This window comes from Corvus kubaryi, unplaced genomic scaffold, assembly GCF_017639235.1.
Source record: "Corvus kubaryi isolate FWS band 111438036 unplaced genomic scaffold, C.kubaryi_AGA036_p1.0 66, whole genome shotgun sequence".
Lineage (NCBI taxonomy): Eukaryota > Metazoa > Chordata > Aves > Passeriformes > Corvidae > Corvus > Corvus kubaryi.
This window is the reverse complement of record NW_024582054.1, coordinates 5,249,933-5,269,710: the sequence shown is the minus strand read 5'-3', so window position 1 is coordinate 5,269,710 and position 19,778 is coordinate 5,249,933. Positions and strand designations below refer to the sequence as shown.

The window sequence follows — 19,778 nt, the reverse complement described above, 5'->3', positions numbered from 1 at the left end:
GAAAAGAAGTTTGTCTCATGCAGAAGAGAAGTAATGAAAGCCTGTTATCACAAAAGACAAAAAGACCAGCTATTTTTCTGAAGGTGGAATACCTACTCCACTAAGTCTTTAAATCCATAGTATATCTGAAATGAGTAGAAGTGGCAACTGCAAGATCTAAACATAATTTGGGCTTTTTGAAAGTGAAGTTCAATAGACTAAATTCAATTTGATAGAGACATCATAAACTACAAAAGCTATTTTAAACTGACTACAAGTCACTTTAAAGTATGATACTAGGGTGTGTACGTATTTCAACATTTACACCTGAAAGAGCAGATAGTTTTGGAATGTAACTTTATCTTGGTATTTAGATTTAATTGTTTCACAATACATATAGTGCTTATGTAAAAAAGAAAGTATCAAGAATACGATTACAGTAACAGTAAAGTCCACTAGTTCTGTTTATTTCAAGCCTATACATACAGAAAACAGCCTCCTTCCCAAATCCACAGAAAACTATTATTCACAGAATTGTATTAAAAGAAGTCAGAAGCATATTTGTAAAAGGATTTTATCAACTTTTGGCATCTATCACTTTCCAAAGGGGATTCGAATGGTTCTAAGCACTTAAATGAAAGAATAAGGGAAAAATAAAAAGGCGGAAAAGATAAAAGCAGCATCCTTGTGTTTTGTTATAGCGAAGAACAGATGTTTGACACCCCAACACTTAGTTGCTCATCTACACTACAGCGCTCAAAGTAATGACTGCCTGAATTGAAGCAGCGATCCGTATGAATCAGGAACACTGTGGAATACATTCAAGCTGAAAGTAGATCTCATTTTACAGCAATGTGATCAGCAGCCACAATCTACACAAAGAGATATACTACAAAACTACAGTCAGAGCAGAAACAAAAATAGTCTAGGTCTGCAATAGTTGTGAATATTTCCATTTTATCCCTTTAAGGGACAATGCTACACCTCATGCCTCCCTTATGGCAGGTTAGTATGAGAGTCCAGCTTAGTACTCAATGCAGAAAACAAGAACAGAAACAAATACTGCAGCTCTGGTTATTTAGAACGAAAGCATTTTATTTTTTTCCAACCAAGTTCAAAGTCAAACTTAGAGCTGTTAGTGCACACTTCAATTCATAGATATTAACAAAATTTGCGGGAAAAGTTTTAAAGATGGAAATTTTTCACAACTGCTTCAAATTGAATCACGTTAAATAGCTAGCCCTGTGTTTTGTCTAGAATTCTCATCTTCCCCCTCTCACTTCTAACAAGACAATCTCTTAGTATATTTAAAGTAGATGAGCAATAAATAACATCATTAAGTGCTAAAGAATATATGCAGAAAGGGGGAGAAAAACAGTTCAATTTAGTCTCATTCTGAGACATAAAACAAGCCATTTAACTCATGGAATAAACATAAATTGTTTAAAGAAGGTTAACAAAAGCACTAATAACACAAGCATGCTCAATCTATTTTCTCTGTGAATCTTTATCTGGAGCCTACAATGACTACTGTGTGTAGGATGGTAGACTGAAGGCAAAAATTAGACTACACTGTCTGGCTTTTACCAAGGCTATTAAAAGCTGAATTTTTTTTCCTTCCCTAATACAGCATCAGCTCAATATAAAGTTAATCTCAAAAGAATCAACTGCTTTCATAAACTTTAGCATTTGCATTGTGCAAAGCTGGAATAACTTCACACCAGTACCATAATTTGCATGGTTTTGTATTCTGAAATAGTTAACTATGAACCACCAGTCTCACTTTGCACCAGAGAACTAGGCACAAAAAATAGCTGCAAATCTCCACACTAAGACATCCAGTCTTCTGTAGAACTGGAAGATCTGGCAAGATGAACTGGTAAAAGCAACCACTTGCTAGTCTGAAATGTAAGCTTCACATATACTTTCAAGTTTCCACTCACAAGAATGTCCACTCTTTCAAGAAAAAAATCCCAACAAATTAACACTGGAGCATCCATCTTCAAAACCTTTATCTCTTTAATGTAAAATGCATAAAGACCTCCAACTCCAAACTTGCCTACTTCATGTACCAGAAAATGAAAATACAGCCTGCTTTCAGATACGTTCGGTATAATGCAGTGGGGCTGATGTCACTCAGCCTAGGGCATGCATACTTTGTCCTTTCCTACTCTCCCATCCCTCCTGCACCTCAAGTGTTAAAACTGCAGCCTCTGATTAAGCAGCCTACAGGAGGGAAGAAATCATTTTATTTATATCTCACTGCAGACAACAGTAAGCTCCTGGAAGGCTAAAGCTAATTTTTTTAATACCAGCAACAATCTGCAAGCACTATTAGGTAGTCTGGAACTGCAGCACCTGTGTGATACAAGAGTAGAGGACTCTTTCCTGAGAAATAGGCATAGCTCCTTCAAAACAGAGACATACATAATCATTAAGACATGCTAACTTCTTCATACCCAGCTACTTAATGGGACAGCTTTTTTCATCTCCACTCTTCAGCAAGCTATCAGCAATACCTCAGCTGGGCCGCTTAACATTTACAAAATATTGGGACTTTTTTGTTCAGCCCTGCAGAAAGAGACAGTTTGCCAGAAGGATTCCTTAATTTCAGTTTAGGGGATGGGCAAATCTTGGGTCACACTTAAAAGAAGTACTCCCTCAGCAAAACAGCCTCAAGTACTTTCAGAGAACACTGAGGCAAAAGACATACTGTTTTTCAAAGACATCAGTTTCACATCAAGTGGTATAACATGAAGAACAGCTTTGTGGAGGCATCCTTCATCCTCAAGTACATATGTGCTTCTGCATCACAAGAACATACAGGAAAAGGATTAATTCTGCCTGGATCTTTTGATACATCCTAGAAAAAGCATTTTTAGAAAGTATCACAAAGATTAGCATTTATGCACGTTGATAGCTCATAAACTTATTCTTAGATTCACCGAGACAACTATATGAATTTAGTGGAGTTACACAGCTGCTAAGACATTTAACTCATGTCAACTTTGACCAGATATTATACATGTACATTCTGTAACAGCAAAACTGATTCCTAGCCATTTGAGAACTAAAGAGAATACAAGAAGCTGAACCTGAATATTAGTGTGAATAGTTTAAATGAATTATGAACATGATGGAAAAAATAATTTGATAATACAGACACCTGAATCCTGTTCTTACAGTCTAGTAGCTGCCTGAAAACAGTAAAAAATTCATTTAAAATAAGGCACAGATACTAATGACAATGTTTAATACTGTATTATTGATGCTGTCAAAATACAACTTTCGGCAGTTAAAAAGAATGCATTTCTTTATTAGATAGTCCTCAGTAATGATCCTCAAGTCAATCTTACCTCGCCTCTAAAACAAAAGCACTTAAAAGAAGTTAGGATTTGGTACCTCTGTGGCCACATACAGAATTTATTATAAGCCCCATGTATCTAAATCTATATTCAAGCTGGATTTTTAAATACTAGAGTATCCCTTTAATCAATTACAACTATGCTTTCTTCTCTAATCAGAAATAAATGGCCATTATTTTGTCTATTAAAAAAAAAAAAAAATTGATTTTCCATAAACAGTATTCTCCTTGAGGAATAATCTAAGAGTTTCAGCAATTATTACCCAAATGATGAAACTAGACTTTGATACTTTTACATTTAAGTGCTCAACAGAACAGTAAAGTAATACAAGAATGTTGTCATACTATAATTCCTTTAAATTTTTAATTGATAGTAAGAACATTTGAAAAGTCCTATCTCAAAACTTTTTGAGCATGAAATATCTCTACTGATACACAACAATTCTAGCAAAAATATTGGCTATGTGCATGTCTCCAGATTGTCCCACAAAGTTCTCAGTTTTGGGATGTCACAGAAACTCTTTGTTACTGACTGCCCTAGGAAACGCAAAACCTTTGGTGGTTTACAGAACAGTCAAATAACCAAAAGCACCAAGTTCTGATGACAGATTTCTAGTTGGCCTTCATAAGTCAGCAACAATGATACATAAACTAAATACAAAATGAAGCAACAGGAGGCCTAAAGTTATTGACCACTAGAGGAGTTTAAAATTCATTTATTTAATCTGTAAAGAAAAAACTACTTGGGGCTATCAAAAGACTCATCTCCTGCATGTCAATAAAAGTGCACATGCTTAATGCTAGGTATGAAAACAACCTCTGTAAGTACTTATTTTTAAGAAAGTAGTCTATTTGGTCATACATGCTGTGCATGTATACTTTTAAGTGAAGAGCTGGCACTTCACAAGTTTTAATTGAAAAAGCATGCTTCCTAATCACAAAGTTAAAGAAGGAAACAGCAAGCCTAAAATTAAGACTCCCTCAGAGCTATTAAGATATAGCTTTTAAATTTAAATAGAACAGCATATCAATATGACAGTAGAACAGTTTATAGCTGTATTCTCAATGCTATTTGTTGGTATGAATTTGCCATCACTGATCAGGCTCAAACTTGATCAATTTTGCAAAAGCTCTTTGTCAGTTTCTTAAAGGAGGTAGTATAAAAAGGGTGTTATTTGAATAACATGGCCTCACCTGGCTGTAAACATTTCAAACAATAGACATAAATATCTATGATAAAAAGTATTGTGGAAGAGATTATTCTAGAAATTGGTGGTTTTGAACTTGAAAAGAAAAAACAGTAGATACATTTAATATATTTACTTATTTGCATGTAGTTTGAATGATACAGAACAAGATTACTGTGTTAGAAATCCACATACAATATAAAAACATTTGTTAGACATAAATTCACCATTCTGCTGACATTTGCAGTAACTGTTCATCCAAGCTTAACTTCAGGTATTTATAATATTTTTTCATACATGAATCTTTGTATATGTGCAATTAACTACACAATGTGAAACCCTGATTTTTGCAGTTTTTCATCACAATCTGAACATAATAGCTATTTGCATCTTAACACATTGGCTTTTCGAAACACTAGTAATTAAGGCATCTTTGCTGTATAGTTTCTCAATAGTGCAAACAAAAACTGTCTTTAATAATTTGATTAAAACATAGAAGTAAATGAATATCCCAAAGTTGTTTGTATTTTTTTAATGTAATTGGAAGATAGTTGTGCATTTTGTAGTTCTCTTGTGAAAGAGACATATAAAAGCTCTTAATGCTGATTGTTTTTGTTGGTTCCTTATAACTGGTTCTGCTGTCTTGTCTTCATGACAATATAATTCATCTTCTTTTATGCGATGATGCTGCAAAATACAGTGGCATTTAAAGGAATACCTAGTAACTGAGCGAATCCCAAATGCAGCAAAGGCATACAGTTTTCATAGTGCACTTTCACCTCACTGAAGTAAAAGTTGCTCCTACTAGACATTTTCCACTTCAATGTGAAGTAGATTTGTTAGGGTTTTGTTAGTGGTTTCATTAAACAGCTTGACAGTTCAGTTCTCTTCTGCCAGTATTTCTCAAAAGGCTTTCAGTACACATTTCAGGGATACTTCAGGGGATTGTTTCACCACATAAGCACACATAGCTTCCCCATCATGTCAGTGTAGCTGCAATAAATAAGCATTTACATCCTAGAAGGAAAAAAAGGAGAAAGTGTTTGTCACATTCCTTATAGCTCTAACATCAACTCCATGTCTGAAGCAGGGTAACCAATAAGGACCATAACACAAGAATACTTGTATTTGCCCAAATTTCAGAACAAGTTATCTTCACAATTACTTTCAATTAATGCTTTCAATGACATTTCTTTATGTACTAAAAAGCCTGCAAGAAGAGTAGGGTTAGTTTTCAAAGCCATCAATTTAGTTTGTTATTGCTCTGCTCCCTGCATGAACAGGAAAGATCATCATCATAATATGATCACGTAGTTAAAACATATTCCTTCAGCCAAACCGTCCAACATTCTTGTACTACTTTTGCTCCTCTTGCTCAGGTGACCTTGTTCACAATCTATCCTGATATACATTAAGAAGCCAGCAAATGAACATAAAGGGAACCTGAACCCTAGGGAAACAAACTGACACCACCTATAGCTGCTATGCTGATCTAGCAAAAGAACTAGGCAGTCTACATTACATACTCTCATGGCTCTACCAAGTTGGGAGTTAGAACTCAGTTCTTCTGCATCTCTGCTGACTGAAACTCTGGAAGACATTTGTAATTATCCTTGTAGGGACATCAAAATTGAAGTTGCAGGTGCACAGCAGTCCCAGAAAAAAAGGAAATAACTTGTTTGATACATCAATGCAATCAGTTCTTTAGGCATAGAATTAGAGATTCCAGAAAATTCCTTATCATGTAATTAAAAGATGCAATTTTGAAGTTCTTTTCAAGTTCACTCAAATCCTGCACACAACCAAGTGTCTGCTGTAATTCCCTTCTCACTACCTTCGTCAGGACCCTCCACCTGGAGGGGTTTCTTACCTAGTGCAACTTTTAGCCATGTTTATAGAAATGAGCATGAACAACAAAACATGCATCTACCAGACACCCTTATTATGCTACTGATACCACAACCTACTGAGAAATGTAAGCAGGGATTCATCTCAGACAGGCTCCTGCTCTCCACAAACTCATCATTTTCTAAGCATTAGGCCAGCAATAAGCTTTAGAATTTAGTATGTTGTCACTTGCCCCAGTCACCTTATGTGCAAATGCCAATGACATTCCTGGGCTAAGACTCTCCATTCTGCATTACACTTACAACAATGGGTACAACAGATCTAAGAGAAAACATCTGTCCCTTTCACAGTCTACCTAATCAACTGAGCGCTTTTTAACATCAATTTTAAGGCTCATTACTATTAGCTACTTTGTTATTAAGGAGATGCTTCCTCTGTAAAGTAAGAAAAAAAGATTAAAAAATTATTACCATTCTAAATCACACAACTATCATAGGGAATCAACTCCAGATTTCTGTAAAAACCATGCAATACACTTGTGCATTAGCAGAAACTAAAGTAAAAGTGTTTCTGTCCAACCACAGTTTAGCATACGTAAAACAAGAGGAATACTGCAGGTGATACAACCACATTTATTACTGAATACAACCAGAACTGGATTACCTTAGCTATATTACCAGTATATCCTGGAACCAGAGTAAGATGATTCTCCTGCTCCCACAAAACACTTAGTTGTTGTTTTAAAATATTAATATTTCTGAAAGAGAATGAACATCACTTTATAACATACATAAGTACATTTCAGTAGTCTCTTTTACTAAAAAGAATTATTAGTACTGCATATAGACTCAGCCTATACAACAGATATTGCCATAAGATCTCAAAAATTTTCATTTAACTTCTACAGCATTTGTATAATCCCTGATATGACTATGTCCTACATGTATTACAGCAGCAGCAAAAAAAAAAAGAAAAAAACCCCCAGTTACTTGACTACCCTTAAAGTAAGCTTCCAAACACCACCTACCTGTGTCTTAAGAACAACAGAACTACTTTTAAGCTTTAACTTTAAAATTGTAACTTCACCTTTTGTAGGCAAGTTATGCTCTTACTTATCAAAATTGAAACAGATTGAGATGAACTAGGCTACAGGAACATATTTAAGTATTTCCCAACACTATACTCACCCATCTTCTGCCTTTTCTGTATGTGCAGATAGCTCTGACCACCATCTTTTAATGACAGCCTGAAGCCAGTTTAAACCAACTATCACATATCTGTAACAACACATTTTACACATTATGCATTTCCTCCTCCCTGTACATTATCCACAGGCCAGATAAAGTGTTGAGATAAATTGGTAAGCAATTTAGAAAGCAACACATTTTCTATTCTGGAAGAACAAAAACCTAGGCAAATTGGTAAGTTTAAATACTTGCTACCTTTGCAATTTCTAAGTGGTAACTGAAGTTCTTGTTGAAAAAGTAGAAGAAAACTCTGCCTTGATTTCACATTATAAAGCATACTAAAACCTCAGTGCTATTCTTTTTTACTGTTTAGGATAAATAAATCGCCATAAGGGCAAACCCAGTCCTCTCCCCTAACATTGCATACAACAATCTCTGCACCCCTGCTTTGTCAAAGGATAAAGGTTCAGAGGAAAGCTTCTATTCCAGAGCTTTCTCATTTCCTGAGAAAGGCAGAGTTGGGAGAAGGGGCAGAGGGAACAAGAGTCAGAGGACTAAAAACCATTAATTTCCAGGGCTCTGCATAGCCAGGAAGTAATAAGTGTTTTAAAAACATCCCAAGCTGATACTTACTCTTCGTATTTGCTTTTAAGCAGAGATTTCACTAAAGGCAAAAGATCTACACAGCAGCCAACTGAAACATATGGTTTTTCTTCCTGTAAACTTAAAAAACAAGATGTTTCAGAAGTGCTTGAAATTCTGTGTGGTTATAAGCAGATTCTAATCCCCCTCTTTTTTTTGTTTGTACCTGTTTGTAAGCACAGGAAGGCAGTCTACTACTACTCCAAGATCCTGTATCCTAGAAACATTAAGAATAAAATCAGAAGTGTTACTAGTAGATCCTACTACTAGTAGTAGTAGTTGAAGTATATGCTTCCACTATGATTTAAAAAGCGTAACAAAGTCACAACATTTACAGAACTGCTAGAAATACTGTGGCATATTTGGGATTGCTATCATTTTAAGGATATAAAAGTAGAGACTTATTTTACCTCACTAAGTAGGCTACCAGTTCACTTATACTTCTCCTTCTCCAAAAGGTTAAAGCTACATTCAGTCTCAGGTTCCTGCTGAAAAGAACTTGAGCCATAGTTTCATGGTCCTGAGAAACCTGCATGTTTTTAGAAATATAAAAGAAGTTGCCACAAGTTAGGTAGCCAGCAATAAAACAATAAGCTACTCTAATATAATAATCTGGTATAAGATAATAGACTTTTCTACCTGTATGTTGACGAGTCTGTTTTAGAAATCTATCTAACGATAGCCTTAAAATCATAAATTTCCCTTAGAAGGGGCACAAAAAGATTAGACCTACTTTACACAAAAGCTACAAGAATAAGGTTTGTACCTATGTACCACCTAAGAGAGGTATCTAATAATCAAAATGAGCATTCATGAGCATCAGCCTATAATTCTCACCAACTCTGAGAACATTTTACTTAGATGATTATTAATTTTGACACAATTTAGACACAAGTAATTACATGTATTATTCCAAACTCTGACAGATAAGGTTCATTTTTGAAAAAGCTTGCTCTCTGAATGAAGTTCAGGCATTTTAATTAATTAGACCTTGGATTGGAATGAACACTGCAGAGCCACACACACCTCTCAAACCAGTTAAATAGTAATCTGTGGCCAGAGGCCAGTGATCTGGTCCTTAGCTTCTCAGAAAATGAATCTTCCCTGTCTTCATTTCTTTACCCTTCTTTCTGCAACCTCTTTAGTGTAGCTATTCTGCTCTTTTCTTGAATCCATCAAATTAAACAGTGCAGAAGTGCTGCAGACTTGTGCCTTCAGCCCACTGGGCTCTCAGGGCTGTCTCCTCACGGCAGCCCACATGTACTGTGGCAAGACAGCATGGTGATAGTCTCTGATCTTACCTTCCCTGCGATGCCTCACTTTAAACACATGCAAGCCTCGATGAATAATAAAAATCTATTGTGACAGAAATGCAAGCTTCAACATTAAGAGCCTTAAATGGCCTTCACTGTCACAAAATCCATTTCATTTAAATATCTGACCTTTTATCCAGTTTCAGAAGCCCTACAAGCATCCACTAAGTTTCCTCAACCAATCCTAACAAGAAATAAAGTCTTACACAAACACTTAGTTTTGCACACAAAGTTGATACTGCTATTGAAAATTGTCCTAACCTACCTCACCAGTTTATCCCCACTGATACACTAACATTTTTACACTTCTATGAACACACATATGGACACATGTCCTGCTGGTTCATGAAACCTAAGCAGGTCAAAACAACGTTCTCCTTTGGTGCTGGTACAACTTTAATCCAGTCAAGTCAGGCAGATCCGAGCTTCTGACCTGACACAAAGATGGAGAAAACTGGCAGGACTATTACTGTTGACAACAGTATCACCACAAACTGACAGAGACAGTAAATCACAATACCTGGTATTTAAAGAATTGAAGGAAATTAATCTAAAGAAAGCAAGCTTTCACAGCTAAGTACTAGGAACACTTCTTTTTTAAACTGAAGTTCCTTCAAACTCTACCCACCTCCGAAAAAAATGCGCTGTATTTGGATGAGGGGCCTTCTGTTTGAGATGAGCCAGAATCACTAGAATTCAGCAAGTGTGTACGACTGTTGTGAAGTTTTGCTGGCAGATTCCCTGCACAAGCCAGTTCATTTTCTTTATTTGCCATGTCACGGCCCCTAGATTTAGGGCACAGTTTCTTTCTGTAACAAAGCTTTGGAGTATAACAATGAACTTTCCTTTTACAATATACCACTTTGAAAAGAGAGAGGGGACTGGTCACCGTTTTTCCAACCGTTACTCTGCAATAATAAAGCATTATTTTAGTGAAGGTTGCTCCAAACCAAATCAATCGCATTACTACGTTTATTTATATACATATAATTATGAATTCAGCAGTCAGCTTTTGGGTTATTGAAAACATTTTTCCCCCAATATATGCCTTAATGACACTTGGGTTATCAGAAGTTATGCCACCAATACTCTGTTTTTATTAATGCAGAGACTCATAATTATGAAAGAGAACACAAGAACCAAGAATTGTCATTAAAATCAAGACTTATCATCCGTTTGTGTCTGCTTTGGTGTTGTAATCAATTTCAACTGTTTCTTCCTACCTCTGTCACACTTTAAACTCAAATATTACACAGCACAGCCCTCCTACCTGTTTGTGTATGAAGCCAGCTGTTTTGGAGATTTCTTACCCTGGGAGAAAAGAAACAGAGAAGAAAAAAGCTGTTTTACTAGAAAGGGTCAAACACTCCCATCTATACTACTTAGCATTAATGGTAACATTTACATTGTGCACATCAGCAAGGCAATGTTATGATCTTTTTTGTTAAAACTGACTCATAAAATCATGTGAATTTTAATAATTTCAATAAACAAACAGAGGATATTGGCATCTTCGCCACTTACTGAAGAAGTCTTACAGTAAGTTTGCCTCTCTACTGCTTTTTCTGTACTCCACTGTCTTACTCTTTAGCCAGTAACACAGGTAAGAGGTTATAAAAACTGCTTCTGAGTAGCAAGAATCCAGTGAAAATCATGTTACCAATGTGGTAGAAGAAGCTGTATGACTACACAACAGATCCACTTCAATGAATGTTTCACCTACACCTCTCACTTGTGCCATGTAGCTCTCTTGGCAAGAAAGAACTTTTTCACGATAGAATTCCCACACTGAAACATTCTCGGCAAGATTGCAGAAAAGCAGGCATGAGTAAGACTGCACCAGTACCTACTGCTCACATGGACGATACAATGCACTGATCCGTGCAGCTGCTGCCTGCATCTATTATAACACATAGTTTTCATAATATAATTGCTGTTCAAGTTCTATTGCACATCTAAACATCAAATGCTTGCTAGTGCTGTGCTTCTAGTTTTAGACCGCTCAGAACTATGAACTTGATAAATGTTTACTTTTGTCAAGGGACATTAAAAAACCCACCAAACAACACAAACAGCTTACCTCCTTCATGATCTTTTTAGTGGAAGAAGAGATTCTTTTTCTGGGGAGATCAATGGGATGACCTTCAATATGCAATACTTTCTGGTTTTTAACATTGTGAGCTTCAGATGCCATAATCTCTCAAATCCCTGTTCTCAAGGGAAAGATATTTAGTTGTATTTTCTAAAACATTCCATCAACTTTCTTCAAATGCAGCTAGCAACACCAGTTAAAAGAATTCAATTATTTGCAAGATCTTCCATCTTATAAATAACCCAAGACATCATCCTTTAGTGAATGTTAGCTGAAGGCCTTATCATTATTAACATGTTGATGAGGATTTCAAAATCCCTATTTAGCTTTCAAAAAAAAGGAAAGAAAACCAAAATTACTCCAAGAAAGAGAGGAAGAGATTTTGTTTTCAGACCAGCTTGCTACACCTGCACTGAGGGGTGCCATACAAACAAGAATTCAAGTAAAGAAGAGGGCAATTTATGAGACTCTTTCCTCATGCTATGAATTTCATCTGCTGCCTAGAGAAAAATGATTGGTTCCACAACTGGTTCCAAGGGCAAAAGGCAGCTAACAAACTGATTCCTGTTTTTGAGGAAGAAGGCAAACTTCATCAAAATAACAAGAGTTAAAAAAAAAAAAAAATGGAGTGAAATATATTCCCCTTAGTTTACTGGCCAATGCACACTCCACCCCATTTTTGTTAAAACAGAACTTCAGCTATTTTTAATACTAAACCCCACAACTTTATTCTATGTCTGAAGTCCCTTGTCTTGAAGTATGCAAATATTTCTACAAGCATCAACACCAAGATTGAGACAGTTGTACATATGATTTTGCATGTTTTCTAACTCATCAGAAGATCCACTGCTTGAGACTAGCTTCAACAACTACATCATCCTAGAGGCACTATTCTTTAAGTGTTTTAGCAAGACATCCTATGCTACTTTTAAAAGACAACCACTTGCTCTGATATTACTGGTTTTTCCCCTAAAAGGTGAAACTCTGGTCCCAACATGAGTGCTCCAATCTCTTCTGTCCATCTTCAGCAGCAGTCCTACCCCATTTACTCTGTGTAGCAGATTTATCTCCCATTAAGAACTTCAGCATTTAAAAGACTAAGACACTGAGCACTGAATAAGCCAGATGGGAAACAGCTTATTAGCCATGAAGATCCATGCAGCAGCTAAAGGCCATCAAATAAAACAAGCAGGTGGCAGTCTCAAAACAAGATAGATGCTGTATTCTAAACATCAGGCACATTAAAATCCACATTGTAGGGTACAGTGGAAAAAAAAATTTCTTCAAATGTTTCAATTTTCTTTAGAACTGGGATCAGTACTAAAGAACTTCACTTGAGATATCTCTCTCAAAAAATGGAATATTTACCGACAGAATCCCTTACCTTTAAAGATGGGAACACGAAGCCCTCAGACTACAGCAAGAATTGCAAATAGCAGCATTATTTAGGGCAAGATCTTTAACAGCTGGTGGTCAATATTTTTCCAGATATAAGTTGGGCTTAAGACTGGTTCATTAACTTAATTTTTCCACACTATGGGATGGTGACAGAAGAGTTAACGCTTTGTCAGCTCTCCACACTTCCTAGTTCTTCCACACAGGCTTGTAAATAAACTTTTCCCTGAAGTTTAGAAAAAACCTCACAAAACCAAACACCTTTTCCTCTGCTTATCAGGCTGGTTAAAACCATTATTTGGACTTAAAATGGGCTGTATAAGGCATATGCTGAACAACTGGACTTCTGAAGAAGAACCCAACCCAATAACCCTAAAATCCAAATGAATCCATCCTTTTATTCAGGCCAGAGATGAAGAGGACTTGGAAAAGTCTTGATTTTTTCTTTTCTTCTATCCACTGTTTGAGAATAATACCAAGAGGAAAGCAATAAACTCTAAAATAACAGGGGGGACAACCTCTACCCACCAGAGCTAAACCCCACAGTCATCTCATCAGATGCTAAAAAAATTCCTAATCTCTGTTCCTGAAGAATAATTTTTGTGATTACTCCCATAACATACTACCAGCTTACAATTCTTCATGCCTAACCGTGACTGCTCCTTATTTTTCCTTGTTTAATAAATGATCTCTATCTATCCTCATCTTTCACACTAAGCAGTACAAAAGAATCTGATCACCAAAATAAATGACAGCATTATATAACTAGAATGCTTTTTGCTTAAAAGAAGTGTAAAATATCAGAAGGCTAGAAAGCAATGTCCTACCAAGGAAATTCAATTAGCATATCAGTTTTTAATATTGGGCTCTAAAGAGCCTAAGGTAACATCTCAAAATACCTGAACTGGAGCTACTGAAAGCTGGAGAGAGATGACCCTGGAAGAAAGGAAGTTCCTTAAAAAGGTTGCAAGTGTCTAGGAGAAAAATTAAGAGAATTTTACACTCTGACAAATCTGACATAAGAATATATTGTCCCCCAGCCTCCCAGTTGAAACAGAATGAGACAACAGAACTATCAATTCTTTCCTTAAAGACTGGTAAAAGAAATTTAAAAGGTCAAAAGATGATCAGATATAAAGGGCCAGAGAATGAAGCGAAGTCATACATAAGGATTTTACTGTCCAACAGTTTAGAGAGGTTTCCATAGTTTCCTGTTGAGGGTCTCAAATTAAGCAGAAGTATCAGTGAACATTTAAACAGTAATGAAATAGCTGTGTTTTTAGCCAAGGTGCAGAACCTCTCCCTTGGACCTGACAAAGTATACATGGAAAACAAGGTCAGTATTTAAAGACAGCCTCAAGGAAGATCCAGACTCACATCTCTGTTGCGCTAATTAGTAAACAATGTAACCAAGAATAGACTTAGTGGACACAAACAAATAATATAATGGGAAAGATTCAGCCTGGCTGTCACTACGGCAACACAGGCTAGAGAAGAGAAGGCTCAGGGGTGACCTCACCATGGCCTTCCAGTACCTGAAGGGGCTACAAGAGAGCTGGAGAGGGACTTTTTACCAGAGCATTTGTGATAGGCCAAAGGGTAACTTTCAGACTGAAAGAGGGTAGATTTAGATTGGATATTAGCATGAAATTCTTTACTGTGAGGGTGGTAAGGCACTGGAACACATTTCCTAGAGAACTGGTTGATGCCCTGTCCCTGGAAGTGTTCAAGGCCAGGTTAGATGGGGCTTTGAGCAGTCTGGTCTAGTGGAAGGTGTCCCTTCCTTCCCACGGTGGGAAATTGGAACTAGAAGACCTTTAGGGTCCATTATGACCCAAACTATTCCATGACTCTATGAAGTCCTGCTCTGCAAAATTATTGGAATTTATTAAGAGTATGGGGTAGTACAACATGGATAAAGGGCAACTGATAGATTCTGAGTTTCCAAGTCCTGCACTTAAATCTTGAGTAAACTAGGAAACCAAGTGAAAAAAGGGAAAGATTTTGCATGTACAAGTATCTAAGGAACAGCCATAAACTGTCTAAGCAGTTTCCACACTGCAGAAAATCACCTCCAGATCCCTGGGGAAAACCTGCATTGGTTTATGCTGTTCAATACGTTCACAAATTACCTCACAAAAGGGGATGAAGACTGTTGACAATACGAAGCCATACCAGACTGTGAAGATGAGGGCTAACTGAAGAACTGGAGGAGGACTGTGAGGTACAATAAGCAGAAGCAATGATTATAGATTAGTATAAAGCAAAGCCTATGTATCTGCAGGTATGAGAAAATTCTGGGTTCCTATTGGAATCACAGTCTCTAAGCTAGTAACTGCCACCCACAAAAATATCTGGATATAGGACAGTTTACTTTAGATCATCTGGACTGCTCAGTGCTCCATATGAATCAATAAATAGAAAAATAAACAGAACACTATTGTGACAGTGTACAGAACTAATTTGTACCTGTATTTCAAATACTGAGTGCAGGGTTAATGAACTTTCTTTAAAAAAACCAAACCAACCCTAAAAAGTCAAAAAAACTTCTGATAAAGTAAAAAAGAGCTCAGACAAAGGCAAGTTAAAAATACATGGAATACCTTTCATATAACCAACAGCTGAGTAGATCAGCCTTTTCAGTCTGGAGAGGTGGCTACTTATAGCGGGCAGGGGAAATACAAAGGCCTACAAAATGAATGGCTTGGAGAAGGTGCACAGAGATCGTGCTCTCTCTCGCCCAATATAAAAATAAAGGGTCAAAAGACAATAGATGAAGATCAGATCAAAACTAACAAGGGTAAGCTGCGGGCAAATATAATCAACCTGAACTTGCCATAGGATGTTGTGGACCCAAATGTTTTATATGGGTTCTAGGACAGACTGTGCAAATACATTAAAAAAAAAAATAGACTGGAAGTGATTAAACTCAGATACACAACCCACGTAGTCCAGACAGAGCAGAACACAAGCAGAAGAATCTGGTACACACAAACCTAACAGTTCAATAGTAAACTTAGCATCTCAAGAAACCAGCTTCAAAAGGCTTAGTAACACCCAAGAAAATGCTGGCTGGCCAGCAATTAAAAAGATGAATGCTACAGGATGTAAGGCACTTTACAGGGCTCTTCACAACTTTGATTTCCTATTTAAAATTGGGTATCATCTAGGGATAGCTAATTAGACACTACAGCCCCTTGTAATTTTGGGATATATACAGAAGGTTTTTAAACTGGCATTAGACACTAACTCATCCAGAGTCAAACAATCTATACCTCAATGTCTTTAATTTCTGACTTTTCCCATGTGATGAGCACAGCTAGTTGTATTTGATCAGGACAATCTGCTATACCATCTCTTTGAGGCCAATGCATCTCGCTTGCTTAACAAAGTTTTTTAAAATAAACTAAGGATAGAATGCATGTCCCTTCAGCTCTGCCTTGGTCCATCATACAATCCTAAACTGTTTTACAACTGTAACAAGGTAGACTGCAAATCTGAAGAGAGATGTATGATTTCATTAGGATGATAGAATCAAATTCCGCCAACTTCCCCTATACTGTGGGTGATTTCTCAAAGCAGACAATCTTCCCTTCTGCTTCTTTTATTCTCTTCAATCTTCGGTAAGCAGAAGGACTAAAGTAACAGCAGCCATATATCCTGAGAAGAAGCTGGTTTGTCCCCACAGTCAAAAGACAGTACCTGCGCAAAGTTTTCTTGATGGTTCTACTGGTATTTTCTATCTCTGATCTCTCCCAGATGCAATAAAACTCTTCAGGTCATACCAGAATTAGGCAAAGGAAGTCAGCACTAACAGGCTTTCAAGTGCATATCTATCAAAGGCAAGTATTAACAACTCTGCCACTCCCTCCCATCGTCCTGTGTTCTGGGCACGGCCCCCAGAGAGGGACAAACTCTTCTTGGCACATTATGTAATCTACACATGTATTAACATAATATTATTTTCTTACAGAACACAGGCTGGACTACTTTGTACAGCAGCAAGGAAAACGTAAAATAGTTAGATATCTTAAGTCATCCGCAATGCTTTTTAAAAGACACATTATTCTATCCTGTGCCTTGTCCAAATTCTAATAGCTACCTTTTCCTGTAGCATTCCATGTGCACTAGCCATTGCAAATGTTCCTGTGATTCTCACCCATCCCACGGTAACCAAATGCAAGTTCAAGGATGACAATATTAAACTTAGATGAAAGAGCTAATTGATCATTACTCCCAAGGAGGGGAGCTCATGCTTTGAAAGCATTCCAAATAGGTATGCATCAGGGAATCAGCAATGGTCAACTAATTTCACTGGCCATTATCAGATCTACAGTGGTCACAAGAAACTTCCAAGAATGGTTATGTCAAATTTACTTCCAAAAGGGTGATTTGCTTACAAAAATAAACTAGCACTGTCTTCTGATGTAGAAGTGATTTTGTAAGCTTGACATAACTTCCTTTCATTTTAGCTCTGATAAATGTTACAAAATCCATCTGTCTTTGTTTTAGAAGGCTTCCACATCCTTTGAATAGGAAACAGGGTTTTTTTCCCAAATTCCTTTTTTAGCAATTAATGTACTGACAGTTCACCAGCTGTTAAATACTGAATTTTCTTGAAAAAAGGAAGTGGAGTTCAAGATTCTAAGGAGTATGTTAATGCAAAATTTTTCTGTAACATTATAGTGTCTTATATGCTAGCAGAACACAGTTTTTTAATGTGCTATACCTGTCAGGCCATTTTTTCCAGTTTAAAGTTTTATTATGCTGATAAAAACAACAGAAATGTCACTAAATTTGCAGTAAATACGAAGACAATTTGAACAACTACCTATAGTAGATTAGCTTGTACCTAAGATTTAAGCTCATTTTCTTCTTACATATAGAATTTATATGTGGCCCACTATCAGTCACAATGAACCTCCAAAAATTACAAGTGACACTTCATTCAAGTTTCGTGAGGATGAACCCACATGAGCATTAGCTCTCCTTGTGGAAATAACCCAGGAGTCTAATAACTAAACCCTATTCACATTTTCTACAAAAAAGAAGTCAAAAACTCAAGTCTTCTGCATCTGGAGGTACCATTTACAAAGATGTTAAGCTGCCATGAAGTAACAGCTTCTGAAGTCATCTTTCACTAATGATGAAGTGTCTAAAGATACTTCTACCTGTTGACTTTCACTTATGAACACTCTGGGGATAGTAAGTTCGGACTGAGAGTAAGTTTATAACTGAGAGGTGTTATAAAGCAAATAAACTCCCACACCACCAAAGTGCCCACATTAATATTATACACAACTCTTTAAGAAACTACTCATGAAATTAAATACAGCAATTTCTTTTACCATTTATGGCTCAACCCAAAGAGTTTAAAAAAACTGCAACAAGAATTTTGAATTCAAATCCAGAGACAGACATACTGGTAAACTCCTCAAGCTCCAAACTTAGTGGAGGCTAAGGAAGTACTCACTACTTAGCTGAACAGTCTCTGATTACATTTCACACAGCTTTCACATGGTTTTTTTATGCTACCCTCAAATACACTCCTATTATTGATTTTAGTCTGTTTATAGTATTTAAAAAAACCTTCCTTATTTATAGTCAAGCTTCTTACCCTGGGACCAACATACACTTAATTCTTTTTAAAAAAATAACTAATTTAAATTATTACTAAATAATATAAATTAAATATATAGTAGACATTATATATAACACTATAATTAAATATAATGAAAATAAATTTAAAAGAGAAGTTTCAAAAGTAAGTGAATATATATACACACAGCTATAAGAATACATGCGTATCAAAATACTCACATACGCTTTCTAATATACATATAAAAATACCTTAAAAATATTATTTTTAATATATTATGATTAAATCCTGAGTTATAAAGTTTAGGAATTCAAAAGTTCAATGAAATAACATTAGAGAAATTTAAATCAAAATTACATGGACTGTTAATACAAAATTAAAGTGACATTTTTAGACAAGAACATATCCTTTCCAATCAGCAAGGCCAAAGAGGCACAAACCTACCTTCTGTTATGCTTTAATTCTACTAAACATGGGCAACTATATTTTTTAATTATTTTCCTGATTACAGTCAGAGAATGAGAGGAAGAAAAAACCAGGGGAACAGGGAAAGCAAAAATGACGTTCCAAGAAGAGATGAACGAAAACTGCTTTTAAGTAAGCGGACTTAACCTTCCTCCAAAGCAGAGCGTATTACAAAAACAGAAACAAAAGATTTCCAAGATCACCACCTAATCGCTCTCCTTAAAAAGGATCTCCCTATTCAGAACGTCTTTATTTTAAACCTGCATGCCAAATCATCCAGCACGGAAAAAATAATTTGAAAGCTTTTGAACAAAGTAATTAATGCAGGATCTGATCTTCAAGCACTTAGGTTTTTTCCCCCCCCTTCCTTCCCCCTGGAATCTGTCACACCCAAGAAATTAAATCCGTCAGCAGGCCTCACACCCAGCTTGTTGTCCTTCCTTTCGGCAGCACCACAGCCTTCCCTGCTCTCCTGGCACATATCTGCCATTGCACACGCTTGCTTCGAGCTGAGCCTGATGGCACCATTTTAGAAAGGGACCGAAGTGCCAGAACTCGCTCTCTGGAGACGGCAGGCACTGCACACAGCCGTGCCGGGGGGCCGGGCAAAGCGGCCGGGGAGCGGGACGGAGCGATCCGCGTCCCCGCACCGCCCGCGGCCCCCGCCACCGCCCCGCACGCCCGGCGCGACGCCTCGGAGCCGCGCC

The 19,778-nt window shown here is 36.8% G+C and overlaps 1 protein-coding gene across 1 annotated transcript; it reads right to left on the bottom strand.

The window, feature by feature from the left end:
* Nucleotides 1–427: 427 nt before the first annotated feature.
* Nucleotides 428–19,657, bottom strand: KATNBL1 (katanin regulatory subunit B1 like 1). The gene is made up of 10 exons (XM_042047380.1): nt 19,495–19,657; nt 11,601–11,728; nt 10,791–10,831; nt 10,149–10,428; nt 8,618–8,736; nt 8,374–8,424; nt 8,199–8,288; nt 7,566–7,655; nt 7,042–7,135; nt 428–5,547 (listed from the first exon to the last, which is right to left on the bottom strand). The coding sequence occupies exons 2-10, from the start codon at nt 11,712–11,714 to the stop codon at nt 5,515–5,517; spliced, it is 912 nt and encodes a 303-aa protein (XP_041903314.1). The 5' UTR covers nt 11,715–11,728; nt 19,495–19,657; the 3' UTR covers nt 428–5,514.
* Nucleotides 19,658–19,778: the final 121 nt, after the last annotated feature.